At 41.0% G+C, this 15,132-nt stretch overlaps 1 protein-coding gene across 1 annotated transcript in view; it reads right to left on the bottom strand.

Moving 5' to 3' along the window:
- Positions 1-15,132, bottom strand: part of LOC111145125 (sortilin related VPS10 domain containing receptor 3) — a 584,701-nt gene that overhangs the window by 63,706 nt on the left and 505,863 nt on the right. The window contains exon 14 of the mRNA XM_022499799.1: positions 13,140-13,247. Within this exon, the coding sequence (XP_022355507.1) occupies positions 13,140-13,247 (108 nt within the window). The remainder of the gene's footprint in view (positions 1-13,139; positions 13,248-15,132) is intronic.

Below are 15,132 nucleotides of genomic sequence, written 5' to 3'. Positions count from 1 at the left end.
TCTAGCAATTTCCTGAATTTTCATTTTATGAGTGGGATTTGTCTATTTTCCATTCTGGTCTTTGATTGGATGCCATCGCCTATTTATTTGAAATGATTTTGTATTAACTCGCTCAGAGCATTAGTTAACACTGGGAAGTGATGGTGGGTAGTTAAGACTCTCCCTTCCTTTAGGTCATAACCTCGAAGATAGAGTAAGTGTGACTCACACAATCATCTAAATATACTTAAATGCAGCTCCTCCCTTTATTTATCTGGGAGATATTTTTTTTTTCTCACGTGTACAATTTGATAAATGATTTCCCTTTTCTCATTATATAAAAATCGAAAACTATAAAAATGTATAGATGAGAAAATAAAAGCCCCATTGGAGGTAACCACTCTTTTAAATATTCTGTGAGGTTCTCTTCTATTCATTCACAGTGTTGTCCTTTCTCAGACTAGGATGTAAGCAATAATCAGAAACCAGGGTTGGAATTGTTGGAAGTTAGAGTTTCCCTGAGGTTTATGGCAATCTCTCTCTCTCTCTCCCTCTCTCTCTCTCCCCCTCCCCACTCCCCCCTCCCGCCACCATGTGGTTCACCACCATCACACCATTAAAAGCTCATAACTGTATTATAGAACAGATTCCACAAACCCTAGCCTGAAATAAACCTCATACAAAACTGATCTTTCTTCTCTAGGGTGTGGAAGAGGCTTTAGAACATAAACGTCCCATCCGCAGAGCCCTTGACTGTCTTGTGTATGCCTTAGCCCTGCTCCTGGAACTCTCAGAACAGTGTCTACTTTGTAGTGGGCATGCAAGGCATCCTGCTGAATAAAGAAGTAATAAATATTCTTGCAACAGGGGCTTGATACATGTGAATCCCTGAGTCCTTTTTCTAAATACCTAGTTCTCTCTGGAAGGCCAAGTCTCCCCATGCCTCCTCCTGCCTCCTGCTCCATGAGCCTTCCTCTCTACTTGCATGGAGGCAGCTGCTGAGGACCGATTTTGTATCAAAGTTGAAAGCCGTGATCTGGGAAGGCCAGCCATCAGCAGCCCACAGTTGTCAGTCTCCAGAAATTCAGGCTGCATCCTTGGCTACTGGTGTGTGTACATGTCACCTGATTGTTCTCCCATTAGGGTGTAGATGGGCTTAGCACTAAAGGAGGTCAACAGCTGCAGTGGGAGTGCACTAAGTCAAAGTGAGACATGAACCAGACCTTAATAGAAATAGGCAGGGGACCAGCAGCAAGGGATCCTGCAAGCAGAGCTGGTCCCTGCAGCATGACGCTCTGATCTGTGAGATAGCAGACAGAGGCAGGGAATAGAAGGTTTGAAAATAGGACCTGGAAGAGGCAGAGAGTGGAGGGGAGAATAAGAAAGAAACTAAAAGGCAACGACAAGGCATAGGAAAGAAAGCTGGGTTTTTGCAATGAATTTAAAGAATCATTCTATGTCCAAACAACCTCAATCCCTTTCTCAAATCTTAATAAGTTCCTTCAATGGGTTTGAAAGTTAAAAGTCTGTAACTGTGGGCTATGGAACCCGTGGTCTGCGAAACTAGACGAAGAGTCAGGAGTTGGGGTAAGAAGGGGAACCTAAGAGATGGGCACAGAGGGAGAAGGTGGACGTTCCAGACAGGAGGAAGTATATGGAAATCAAAAGAGATCGAAGAAAGGAGAAGGAGAACGACCTGGTTTTCCCATGGCATTACATTTCTCAATCTCTTACCTCATGTCAAGTTCCAAAGCAAGAGATGAAAGGAACCCTACAGACATAAAATTCAGCCCTTGCCCTTTAATGTTTGCAGTGTGGTCCAATGGCATTATTAACTCACCATGTATCTGCTGAGCACCAGTGGTGCGCAAGCCTCCATGTTCAGGCCTCTGAGAGATGACCAATAAGACAGTTGCAAACCCTATGATTCTCACAGACTAGAAAAGACCTCACATTCCCACTGCAGAGGTGACCAATATAAGAAACACTCAGAAAACAGTGCAAAAACAAAAACAATGGCAATTCGCCATCACCCAGCCATCCCACTTGTAGGTATAAGGATCTGAGAATTCTACGTAGGCACTTGGAGGCGTGTGCAGAGACAGAACAGTACTGCTGAAAACAGTCCAAAACTAGAAACAACCTAAATGTCCACTGATAAGAGAATGGAGAAATAAACTGCGTATTCCTATCATGACAGAATGCCATAGAGCATTAAAAGTGTCTGGACCAGATGGATAGGCCCCAAGAGAGATAATATTGAGTGACAGACCCCTGTAGGAGAATGACAGCACTTTAATAAATTATACACTTTAAAAACACATAAAGCAACACTACATATATTTCTGTGGATAATTAAATACGTACTGAATGTACCAACAAATGCGCTAGAAGGATATGCATCAAATTCACAGCAGTCACTGATCTCTGTAGGGAGTAAGGGGAAAGGATCTGAAATGGAACAATAATGAGAAGACCGGTTCTCCTGGGAATTCCCTGTATATTCATTAAAAAAAATCCGAAGCCCAAGTCAGAGTGTGTGAATATTTATTAATTCCAGGTGGTTGGTACACTGATGCTTATGAAATTACTCTTTATACTTTATTACGGCATGTATGAAACTCTCAAAGAGAATGGCAAGAAACAATATAGGTATGAAACTGTGGCTGCATCTCTTGTGGAAATCACAAATTGAAAATCTTACAGGAGCCAGAAGGGCAGCTTAAATGGACTATGAATGAGTTGAAGCATGGGCGTAGACACCTGTACATCAGGTGAGAGGTAGGGCATGCCCAGCCCAAAGCGGGCAGCTTTTCTGCAGCTCTAGAAAATTCTTAGACTACAGGCATTTGGATTCAATGCTGCCAGATATTTCCAAATTTGCAAATTTGGGCTCCATTAAAAAAAAAAAAAAAAGTGCAGACCAAACTAAGTATACCTGTGAGCCAAACCCTGCAGCTTAAGAAAGAAATCCAGTGAAAGGCAGTAAGAGCTGAAGGAATTGAGGAGGGCTTCCCGAAAGAGGTGCCGTGCCTGTGTGGTTAGCGTAAGAAATGAGGCAACTTCTAAGGCATTCCCAATGATCTGCCTGTTCAATCTTTTCAAAAAGGGGTATGACTGGAGATACAGGTTGTGAGTGGGGGCAGTTTGTAGAAACTGGGTCAGAAATTCAAATTATATTTGTAACAAGTCACAATACATTAAGTTCCATGTGCTTCTCATTTGGGGTCCACAGATTACAACCTGTGGGACAAATCTGGCCTGCTCTCCATTCCGGAAGGCCTACAAGCTAACAATGGTTTTTACAGTTTAAATGGTTGGGGAAAGAAAAGCAAATGAAAAATGGTGTTTTTGACATGTAAAAACCGCATGCAATTCACATTTCAGTGTCCACTGATAAAGTTTTATTGGAACACACTGATGACCATTGATTTGCATATTGTGAGTGGCTATGGCTTTTTTTTACCCTAGATTGGGAGTCAAGTGGGTGCATCAAAGACCCCATGACCAGCAAAAGCGAAAATCATTAGGGAAAATCTTTGTCAACCCCTGTCTAGGAGGCCAAAGTTCTTCCCTGAAAGTGAACCATTTCTTGCTCATTAGAAGACAGAGACTATAAACATCTCTAATGCCCCCTGAGGAGATTATTTCACTTAATTCCCAAATCCATGTCAGGAGAACCAAGCTCAGAGGGAGAGCAAGTGAAGCTTCTAAGGTCACATGGGTGGTAAGTGGTACCCTGAGCCCTCTCCCCAGAGTGTGGAGCTCCAATACTCAAGCTCTTGGCCACCACTGCAGCCCACACAGCAGTTTGTTGCTCAGAATAAGTCTTTTCCTTCCAGGCTGTAGCCAGCCTCCCGTCCATCCCAGGGACACCCCAAAATCCCCACGCTGGCACATATGCTGCTTTTGTGTTCCTTGGCACACACAGGAGGGTGCTTGTAGGATGATGGAAGTTAGCTGACAACGTGAAGGATGTGAACCCAGCAGCCAGCCTGAGAGGCAATGACTTCAGAGTTCCACTGGATTTACCAATTACTTGAGTGACTTACTTTGGGCAAAGTAAAATTGGACTCTTCCAGCAAACAACAGAGAATTGAAAAACAGATCAATGGAAGCAGCGCTAGTTCATTTCCAACGACTTTATTGGATGCAGTTACCAGAGGCTAAACAATGCATTTATGCTCAGGGTTGGGTCTTGGTGTGGCGCCAAGGCTAGATTTGAGAGCACGGTCCCTGCTAAGCATGTGGTCACAGTCTTTTAAGTGGAAAGAAGGTTCTTCATTTTTTTTTTTTTTTTAACCTCAGCATCTTCAGGGTATGCATAATTTCCTAGGCAAAATGTTCTCTTTCTCCCTTCACTATGGCTATTAGTTCTGCTGGTAGAACAATGGATCAGAGATTTATGCCAATTAGAACTGTATTTATCCAAGGAGTCAACAAGGCATTTGGCCCTAGACAATTTGCCATAAGCATCTCTAACCTTCTTACCACTCACTCTCCCGTCTGCAGGCCACGCATGGTCTACTGTTCCATGTTTGCTCATAATGCTCCCTCTCTCCTTCCTCACTGCAGAGCCACAAAACCTTTTCTAGCTATTGTATCTTCAATCCCTTCTTTGATATCCAATGACAACTACAATTTGTCTCATACCTTCCAATATCATTGTTCTCCAGATCTAGCACATGTTCATCATATCTTTTCGAACAGCTTGTGTTTGAATGAGTCTGCTATGACTTGGTGTCTCGAGCACAGTGGCCATCCCTCCATACTTAGTGAATAACGTCCCGCCACTCTAGCCCCACACACCATGCCCCTTTACTGAACAAACCCCAGTGAACTCTAGTATCATTCCTCCAACTTCAGCTCTGAGCCTGATGTTTGAAATTCATATTCCTTGCTCTCCATCTGCCTCTTCCTGAATGTGTGAGCTGAGCACTGAATTTCTCAGAGCCTCAATGTCCACATCTGCCCAGTGATAACAATCTGTTGTATCTGATGGGGTTGTTGGGAGAAATCTACGCAATTAAATTTGGGATAGTGTTCAGATACCTGGCACAAAAATGGGTGTTGGGCAGACACAGGTTGGTAAGAAGTTACTTCTTACTCTTGGCAAGAAGTGTCCACTTTCGGGACGCCTGGGTGGCTCAGTTGGTTGAGCAGCTGCCTTCGGCTCAGGTCATGATCCCGGCGTTCTGGGATCGAGTCCCGCATCGGGCTCCTTGCTCAGCGGGGAGCCTGCTTCTCCCTCTGCCTCTGCCTGCCACTCTGTCTGCCTGTGCTTGCTCTCTCTCTCTCTCTCTCTCTCTGACAAAAAAAAAAAAAAAATATTTTTAAAAAAAAAAAAAAAAAAAAGAAGTGTCCACTTTCTTCCAGGGAAGCAGGACTTCCCTCTTGGTTTCATTGGTTTTATTTTTGTTTGTTTTTTGTTTTTTCCACTCTGAGAGGCTGCCAGGTGGTCCCTGGCTCCTGTAAAAGATCAGCTAAATCACAGCCAATGAGTTCAAATATTTCATATCAAGAAAGGATTTCAAATGTAGTTTTGAGGATGCAGGAAAGCAGTGTTTTCCATCTGATTCCACATCTGAGCCACAGCAAAAAGAGCTTTCTTTAAAGGACTATTTTGGGGGCAAATAATACACCTAAGAGGTTGGAGTGCCGCAGCAGCACAGATCTCAGCAACTAGAAAGCCACTGCCTGAGATGGCAATAGGCCCCCTGGCTTGTCAATCATCCAGCCCTGTTCTCAGCCTGAAGTAATAAGAACGGTCTCATTTCACAATGAATTAGGCTAGACTAGATGGTTCCTGTCAAGGTTACCAAGGAAATGTTGAAATAATAACATTTGAAAAGACAGTGGAGAAAAGAGCAATGAAAGTAAGCAAATCTCATGCCTGCAAGCCGGGGACTGTCTCTCTCAGACAAATTCCCCTGTCGAGCTAGTGTTGGAAGGTACTGTGCTGCCCAAGCACTGGTCTCCAGGCGAAGTGGAAGCTGGTGGACTCTTGTGAAAGGTGGAGGAAATCAGGGATCACTCCCAGGAGGGTCCCCATTCTCCAGCTGTCCTGTTGCGCCCATGCATCATTCCACCCCCTGCATCACCATCCTCCATAGACTCTGCACACACAAGACTCTGACTCCGACCCAACCCTACATCCTCATAACTTGCAACTACTGGATTCTGATCATAGTACTTCAGAATCCAGGGAGATCTCTACAATCACAACAGTGGTAAGATTACCGGGGACCGGGCGCCTGGGTGGCTCAGTTGGTTAAGTGTTTGCCTTCCGCTCAGGTCATGATCCCGGGGTCCTGGTATTGAGTCCCGAGTTGGGCTCCCTGCTCACCAGGGAGTTTGCCTCTCCTTTTGCCCCTCCTCCCACACATTCTCTCTCTCTCTAATTTTCTCTCTCAAATAAATACAATCTTTAAAAAAAGATTATTGGGGACCATAAAATGCACTTGTTAATTCATTCATTTACTCATTCAATACATATATGCTATTAAATCCTTAGTGCAGGCACAAAACTGATAAACATATGGCACCCACAGGACAAAATACACAAAGATCCTCCCTCATAAAGTTTAAAAGTCATGTATGTGTTTACTCACATACACACGTATGTCTGTCTCTGTCTTGAGGGCAGTTGAAGGTGAAGGAGGAAGTTACAAAAATGCCATTTTCATTAATATTTATTGTTGAAAGCATTGCGAAGGAAAACTACCGAGGGGTAAGACAGGATACAGGAAGTGGGTCCCCAGTGTGATCTGATGGGCTAAAGAAGGTACACTAGAAGAGCTGATCCTTAAGCTGTGACCTGAAAGATACCTGGAAGTTTGGTTGTTCAAGTGTGGAGTGCAAGCACCTTCCAGGCAGATACACACACACAAAAATCTTGGGGCAGGAAGGCACAAGTGGATCAGAGAAAGGCAATCAGAGTGTGGGGCCAGAAATGAGGTCCTGGTCATGTGGTCAGTGTAGATATCTCTAGGCCATTCAGTGAGTTTGGATTTTATCATAAAGGCAATGGATAGCCTTCCATGGGTTTTGAGAAGAGGAGGGCATTACCACATTTTTAATTTCAAGAACATCACTTTGGATAAGACCAAATCCCTAAACATAACCTAAGAACCCTCCCAGTATCAATCCCTTGACACCTAAGCCATGTGCTCTTCCATGGCTCTTTGTTTTGTTTCTGTTCTTTGTCTTCAAATCAGTAATTCTTTCAACAAATAATTACTGATTTCCTACAACTGATTTCCTACAACCCTACAAGGGTAATTCCCCTTTCAGGAGTAGTACTGAAGTCAAAGTCCTCAACAAAATGATGAAAAATTTGTGCTTTCTTTGAGCTTACATTCTATTACCTATTGATTGGCTTTTCAGGTAAACTGCTATTGAAATTTCAAGACCAACTCAACTGACACTTTTTTGTGTATGTGAAGTCTTCACTTCCTTTTACTCATATCCCAGTTATACAACTAGGGTTCTTTGATGGTTGGTGTATCTCCCTTCCCCAACACATTGGCCCAAGTGATCCCTGTAGGTAAAAAGAATGGTATTTACCTCTTTAATTCCCTCTAAGAGAGTCTGAAAGATATTAGAATCTTCTTACACAATTTTCAATAATGAACTGTGTATTATTCAGAGCTCTCCAGAGAAACAGAACCAATAAGATAGGTATATAGAATTGACCCTTGAATAATGCAGGGATCAGGGGCATCAAGCTTCTGCATTGCTAAAATTCTGTGTATTACTTTTGACTCCCCCAAAACTTAACTATTAGTATGTCTACTGTTGACTAGAAGTCTTACCGATAACATGAAGTCAATGAACACATATTATGTATATGTATTATAGACTGTATTCTTATGATAAAGTCAGCTAGAGAAAAAAAATAGTAAGAAAGTGAAAATATATTTATAGTACTGTACCATATCTATTGAAAAAAAAAAAAATCCATGTGTAACTAGACCCATGCAGGTCAAACCTGTATTGTTCAAAGGTCAAGTGTGTGTGTGTGTGTGTGTGTGTGTGTGTGTGTGTGTACATAAATATATATAAGAGAAAAAATAATTTACTATAAGCAACTGGCTTACACAGTTATGAAGGCTGACAAGTCCCAAGATCTGTGGGGTGAGTCTGCAACCTAGAAACCCAGGAGAGCTGATAAGAGTAGTTCTAGGCTTGAAACCCAGGAAGAATGGATTTTTTTAGTTGGAATTAAATGCCATAAAAAGCCATCTCCTAGTTCAAAGGCAGCCAGGCAGTTGGAATTCTCTCTTGCTCAGGGAAAGGTCAGACTTTTTGTTCTATTCATACTTATAACTGATGGGATAAGACCCACCCACATTAGGGAGGGCAATCTGCTTTAGGAGGTCTACCATTTAAATATTAGTCTTATCTAAAAACACCCTCACAGAAATATGCAGAATAATGTTTGACCAAATTATCTAGGTACCCTGTGGCCCTGTCAAGAGGACATATAAAATTAACTATTCTAAACTGATAAATATTTAAATCCTCCAAATGAAGGTAACGAGATAAGCCAATCAAACCTTAGTGAGAATGAGCAAGGCTTTCTTCCTCCCTGACCATAGCTGAGCTAGAGAGTCAGGGTTAGCCATGAGGAGAAAAATACAGAGTCAAATAGGCTATCATGAGTGAGTTTTTGATTAAATGGCCAAGAGTAAGCAGACTTATCCCCAAATGGGCCCCTTGCCCTCATAGTGCTTAGGGGATATATCAAGTTTTTTGAACTCCTACTTCAATCCATGTCATTGTCATTCCACGAGGGAATAGCTCTGCTTGGCCCTATTGGGTCACCTTGTTTTAAAGTCATTTTCAAATCTAAGGCAGAGACAGAAACTGCCTCATGACAATCTTTCCAGGGCTCACACTTGTGTTTGTCTGAAGAGCCCTGACAACATCTGGATCATTTTCATACTGGAGACACTCTGGATTTAATAAAAAGTTGAAAACAGGCAGCCTGAATTGCTTATACTTGGACAACTGCTTCCAAACTCATCTTAATTTCATGAGAAGACAAGTACCAGTCTGTCCCAAATTCTATGTAAGACAGTTATGCTCTACCCTCGTTCTTTTTCTACTTGCTAGCATTTGAAGTATCTTGATGAAGAAGGTAGAAGGGGGCAGAATTCTTTTCCTGCTCTTGCGGAGTCAGAGTGGGGAGGAAAGGAAAATAGGAGTGCTATCTCGTCTTTTCAGTAAATGGTTTGGCCCTGAGGTCAATCTCCCTCATATCCATGTGACCAGCTAAACTCCATCTGAAGCTGAGAAAAAAATTATTACCATTTAAGATTAGATGAACACAGAATTTAAACTGTACCCTTAGACTTGCTAGGGAATGCCCGGTCATATAGAGGTTGGTGTACATGGGATATTATTCAAAGTAATGCCCAAGAGAAGCATGCAATGAGTTTAAAGAGGTTCCACCCAAGAAGATGCAGGAAAAGTCTTATTATAGGAGGAGGAGAAAGCTTAAAAAAAAAAAAAAAAGAGGGACCAGTATGTGTCTTTCACACAAAAGCAAGGAATACCTTACTTTAGAACCATATGTATCTCTTCACTGCCCAAGTATTGGGCATTCTAGGACCATGTCAGGTTTGACTGTGATGAGCAGCGACATCTGGTTTAATAAATTCAGGCCAACGATACAACCTTCTTGAATGTGTGTACCTTTTGCCTTATGGAATTTAAAATTATACTTTAACTCTTTGATGGCAGTATCAGGAAGTCCTAGAAAAGAGGAAGGTTTTCTTTTTATAGCTAGTGACCAAACAAAGGACAGGAAATAATTTGCAAAAGTTATCTCCTATCAGAGATCCTCCTGAACAAAGATGGTGGTATTCCCAGTAGTTCATATGCACCCCAGAATTTATAAGAAAACATCTTGATCTCCTGGCAGAGTATTCTAGGTAAAATAATAGAGTCATTTGTATTCACATTTATTTAATGCACAAGCACACAAACTTTATGAAGACAGGAATTTCTGATTTGTCCTTCTAGAACAGTCCTTACCATATAGGTACCAATAATTTTTTAAGGTTTATTATTATTATTCTTTTACAGTATAACCTTACAAAGATCTTGCCAGGACCCTAAATCCTTGGGCTTTCTCTTTCACTGTATCTCTGTTACCTATCTCCGTATGTACATACACGTATGTGTGTGTGTGCATCAGTATACACATACAGTTGCATATATATACTTATGATACAGGTATATCTACATATATCCCAAACTGTTTGTATTTTAGAAATAATATTTATCCTACAATACTTGCTTTAAACATCCAGAACTTAGGCTACACATTATTGCTGGGTATCCACCCAATGATGAAACTTTAGGCTCTAAGCATCAGTAATAATATGCTGTATCTTAAATACTGTCTATGCTTATACGGCTACACTTGCATACAGTATTGTTAACTCTTAATAAAGTGATTTCTCAGCCTAACAATAAGAGTCTATTTATTCAGAAACCTTAATTAGAAATTAGTTGGTGAGACAATTCTATAGAAGGTGTATTTTAAGAAAATGGGAAGAAAGTACTGGACGAAACTCAAAAAACAGCCTTACATCCTGAGCAGCAAATTCTATGGGATATCCTTGCTCACATTTTACAACAGAACTGCCCAGAGAAGTCTTCCCATAACACAGGTGCACATCTACAGATATCAGTTACTAATGCAATATACCCCTTGGGAGGATCAGAGCAGCTTTTCCTAGGGCTTGATATCCTTTCTTTCCATTTTCAACCACAGAGCTCTGGGACCCAACCCAGCACCTAAAACATAGCTGATGCTCAAAAATGAGTGTTCAGTCTTTAAAAGGACACGTTCACCACCCTTGGAGTTCAAAGAAAATATTTCCCTGGCAATTTAGAAAATTCAGAGAGGATTAAAGAAGAGAATTTAAAATCACTCTTTCTTGCACTTGTCCTAAATGTTTTAAAGGCATTCTTGTGTAACCATTCAGGTTTTCTATTATAAACCTTTTTTGTAATAATGAGGGCACTGGGAATCCTGGACTTTTTCTCTAGACAAGTCCTATAGACATGAGATCATTACAGGCTTCTGCTAAACTTGCTAAAAAGGAGATTTTTAGGATTTCAACATTTTAAAAAGAAGCAGAAGGATTGATTCAATCTTAGAAAGGAAGAAATGAAGATCCAGCATGGCTAGCTACCGGACAGGTAAGTCATAGCTACTGGATTGCACAGAATCTGAGCTCAGGTGCCTGAAACTGGGGGTGAGATTTTTGTCCCTTTGTTTGTTCTCCCCAATTTATGCACCAGTTTTCATCACAGCTGAGTATTTTCTGTTACTTGGAAAGCCCAGACGACTGGCCAGTCAACACTCTGGATGTCAGAATGGACCTAAAGAGGTGGGACATGGCAAAGAAGTCAAGTTGGGGTCCAGACTATGACACTTGGACAAAACTGCACAGCTGCAGTTGTCACAGACTTTTTAAAACTGATACTCTCAGGAAAAGAAAGTACAAAACTAGCCATTTGCCCTGTATTTGCCTCCTCCTCAAAGCCCATAAGTCTCATTCAGGAAAAGACTGATTCAAACTATAAAGACATTCATGAATGCAAAGCTTCCCAAAGAATAGCAGGATTCCCTAGGGGAAGAAGACCACACTCTTCCCTCAAACCAGCAGAGAAGTATTCTGTGGGCCCCTCTGTGTCAACCCCACAACATGGCAGGTTTCCTTAATCTTGCCAAGTGACTCCCTTCAGTCCGTTCAACGAAGATGAAGGTGTACAATGCTCTAGTCACTGCAAAGTGCAGGAGGCGATGGTGGTATTGGCTGGTGGAGGGCTACCGTGACCATCCCCCCATATACCTCTACGTATCCATGTGCACACAAACACACATAGGTGATCAGCTCTTTAGGAATTAGAGTTAGACAGACTTTTTTTTTTTTTTTTTACAGATATAAAACCATTTATTTTTTTTTCAAGATTATTTTTAACTTTTTAATTGAACAACTTTATAACATTTATAACATTTTTTTTTTCTTTTCAGTGTAACAGTATTCATTGTTTTTGCACCACACCCAGTGCTCCATGCAATACGTGTCCTCCCTAATACCCACCACCTTGTTCCCCCAACCTCCCACCCGCCGCCCATTCAAGACCCTCAGGTTGTTTTTCAGAGTCCATAGTCTCTCATGGTTCACCTCCCCTTCCAATTTCCCTCAACTCCCTTCTCCTCTCCATCTCCCCCTACTGGGTATTTACCCCAAAGATACAGATGTAGTGAAAAGAAGGGCCATCTGTACCCCAGTGTTTATAGCAGCAATGGCCACGGTAGCCAAACTGTGGAAAGAACCAAGATGCCCTTGGACGGACGAATGGATAAGGAAGATGTGGTCCATATACACTATGGAGTATTATGCCTCTATCAGAAAGGATGAATACCCAACTTTTGTATCAACATGGACAGGACTGGAAGAGATTATACTGAGTGAAATAAGTCAAGCAGAGAGAGTCAATTATCATATGGTTTCACTTATTTGTGGAGCATAACAAATAACATGGAGGACATGGGGAGGACATGGGGAGACAAAACTTTTAAAAACTAGTACCAAATCATTAAAATTTTCTTTAATATTCAGAAAACACTCTGAGGATTTTTATAACTTAAAGATCATCTATTCTCGGTGTAAAGGAACAGAGAAAAATGTAAAATGACAACTGTGTGTGTGTGTGTGTGTGTATGTCACAGACTCCAGGAGTTTCCCTTAAAATATTCCCTTATTCCAGTATGTTGGCTGTTTTATTTGTTATACTTGTCCCTGTCCCTTGCCCCCTACTGGACCATTTTGGAAAGAAACAGGCCATGTCTAAAGACTGAAGCTTTCTGTTTGCTTGGATTTTGGATACATGGAAATTTGTTAGAATATCCTAAATACTGTTAGAAGCAACTGGTCACTTAAGAGCCTAGCTTTTTAGATGTTGTCAGTAGCTTTCTGAGTTGGTGGGTATAAGAACATATACTTCCACTTTACAGATGAGGAAACTAGGGACCAGATTGGAATGTTTTGGGGTTCCCCAGGAAAACCTGCGGCCTCAGCGGAGAAAGAACCCATATCTCAGGCTCCTATCAGCACAGCAGAATAAGTACTCACGTCATGATTTGGGTCTCCACTCCCGCCTCCACCAGAGCCCCGTCAACAAAGAGAGGAACCGAAGTGAAGCCATACTTGTCCCAGGAGTGGCCCTCGTCAAAACTCACCCTGGGTTAGAAACAAATACAGGGAAGAGACAGCTGAAAATCAAACCACACTCCTTTGCAACCATTTTTCAGGTTATTAAAGTCTCTTCTGCATCTCACTTTCTGGCAGTCTGAATTATCAATAGGTACTCACCTTTAACGTCTCCCCACATTATTATGAGAGTTGATCAAAACTACATTTCCTGGCCCAGGCTGAGACCGCACCAGAGATGCAGAAATATTTCAACATATTAGAATCAAAAAACAACCAAAACCAATCCAAACACGAGGGCTGAGTGGATAGTATCACGTTTCAAGTAATCAGAATGGAACCCAAGGTTCAATTTACAGCACAATCAATTCAGTCCTTGGAGTTTCTGACACAGAGAAATAGAGTAGTGCAGGGTGTACCCTAAGAGAGGGGAGGTGTGTGCCTTTCAGATCAAACTTAAAATAAAAAACAAAAAAAACATTTCCTATTTGTTCAGAATGAATGCTAGGATCATTTTCCCTCCCCAGTGCCACTTTCAGGAGCTTTTAGAGATGAGTGCTGAGTGTCTAAGATGAACCAGGCAATGCTGTGCCAACTTTTGTCCAGTGGCAAGAAAAGGTCCAGCCCTTTGTGGTTATAACACCTGAAACTCTTTAAAGGGAAGTGTTACTAGTGGAGGAGACTGGGGCAATTTTGAGTGCTGGCTTTTTCCCCTTTGTTGATATTATCAAGTACCTGACCTTCCTTCTTCCCCAAGGCAGCTTTACTTGCTTCAGTCCCTGAGATCCTTCTTGGCTAAATTAAATCTTCATTCTTCCCTGACTCCGTAACTCAGGATTCTCTGAGTTCAACTGTAGGAACTCTGTAGGCTTCTCCCCTTAATAATGCTGAATGATGACTTCTTAATGGACTTTAAAACCACCCATTCAAAAGTATAATCTTGGGAGTTCACTGGTCATATATGTCTGCTTTTTCGAATGACTCCTTAAAACCACCCATACATCTTTATTATAATATTTCTTACCTGATATTTAATAAATAAATGTCTGATTTTTCCAGTAAACTTTGAGTTGAGGTCAAAGGTCATACTATTTATTTTTGCATTCCTAGTACCTAGCAGAAAAATGGGAACATCCTTGGCACTATATAAATGTTAAATGAATAAATAAACAAAAGAAAGAATGATTTGCCACACTCTTCCAATCCATCCATTTTTTTTGAAGCATGCTTTCTCTATCTTATACTTTCTTAATATGTTTTTTTTTTAATTTGTGGCATACCTAAGTCTATATTCACCAAAAAAAGAAAGCAGACAGTCTGACATTAAGGTTTTATGAGTTCACAAATTATCGGTGTCTGTCTTAACTTTTTTAAAGTAATTTTATTGACTTATTTTTGACATGTAAAAATTGTATGCATTTACAGTGTACAACTTAATATTTTGATATATGTATATGTTGTGAAAAGATCGCCACAATCAATCTGGTTTGATCAAACAGGGGTGGCAGGGTGGGGGCAGGAAGGAGAAATGAAGACACGTTGGTCAAAGGGTTCAAAGTTTCTGTTATGCAAGAGGAACGAATTCCAGGTATCTAATGTACAACATGATGACAGTTAACAATACTGTCTTAACTTCTTAAAGAATTTGGTCATTTCAGACTTTTTTTTTTATAGGCTGAAGCTTACATAACCATCAAGCTGACGCAGAGAATGTTGGGCAGATCTGAATGGTTTTTCTTTAAAATGAGTTTCTTATCGTAAAAGGGAAAACAAAAGCATGACTGGGAATGGACTTTACCTTTCTTGCCATGGATCTACTTGGTTCCTAAAATAATCATAGTTTTTTTTTTTTTTTTAATATGCTGTGGCCACTAAATAGTTAACTACGAGAGAAGCCTAGGAGATAAGAAATCAT

The sequence above is a fragment of the Enhydra lutris genome, unplaced genomic scaffold (assembly GCF_002288905.1).
Source record: "Enhydra lutris kenyoni isolate GAN:26980312 unplaced genomic scaffold, ASM228890v2 scaffoldscaffold12, whole genome shotgun sequence".
Taxonomy (NCBI): domain Eukaryota; kingdom Metazoa; phylum Chordata; class Mammalia; order Carnivora; family Mustelidae; genus Enhydra; species Enhydra lutris.
This window is presented reverse-complemented; position numbering and strand designations above follow the sequence as displayed.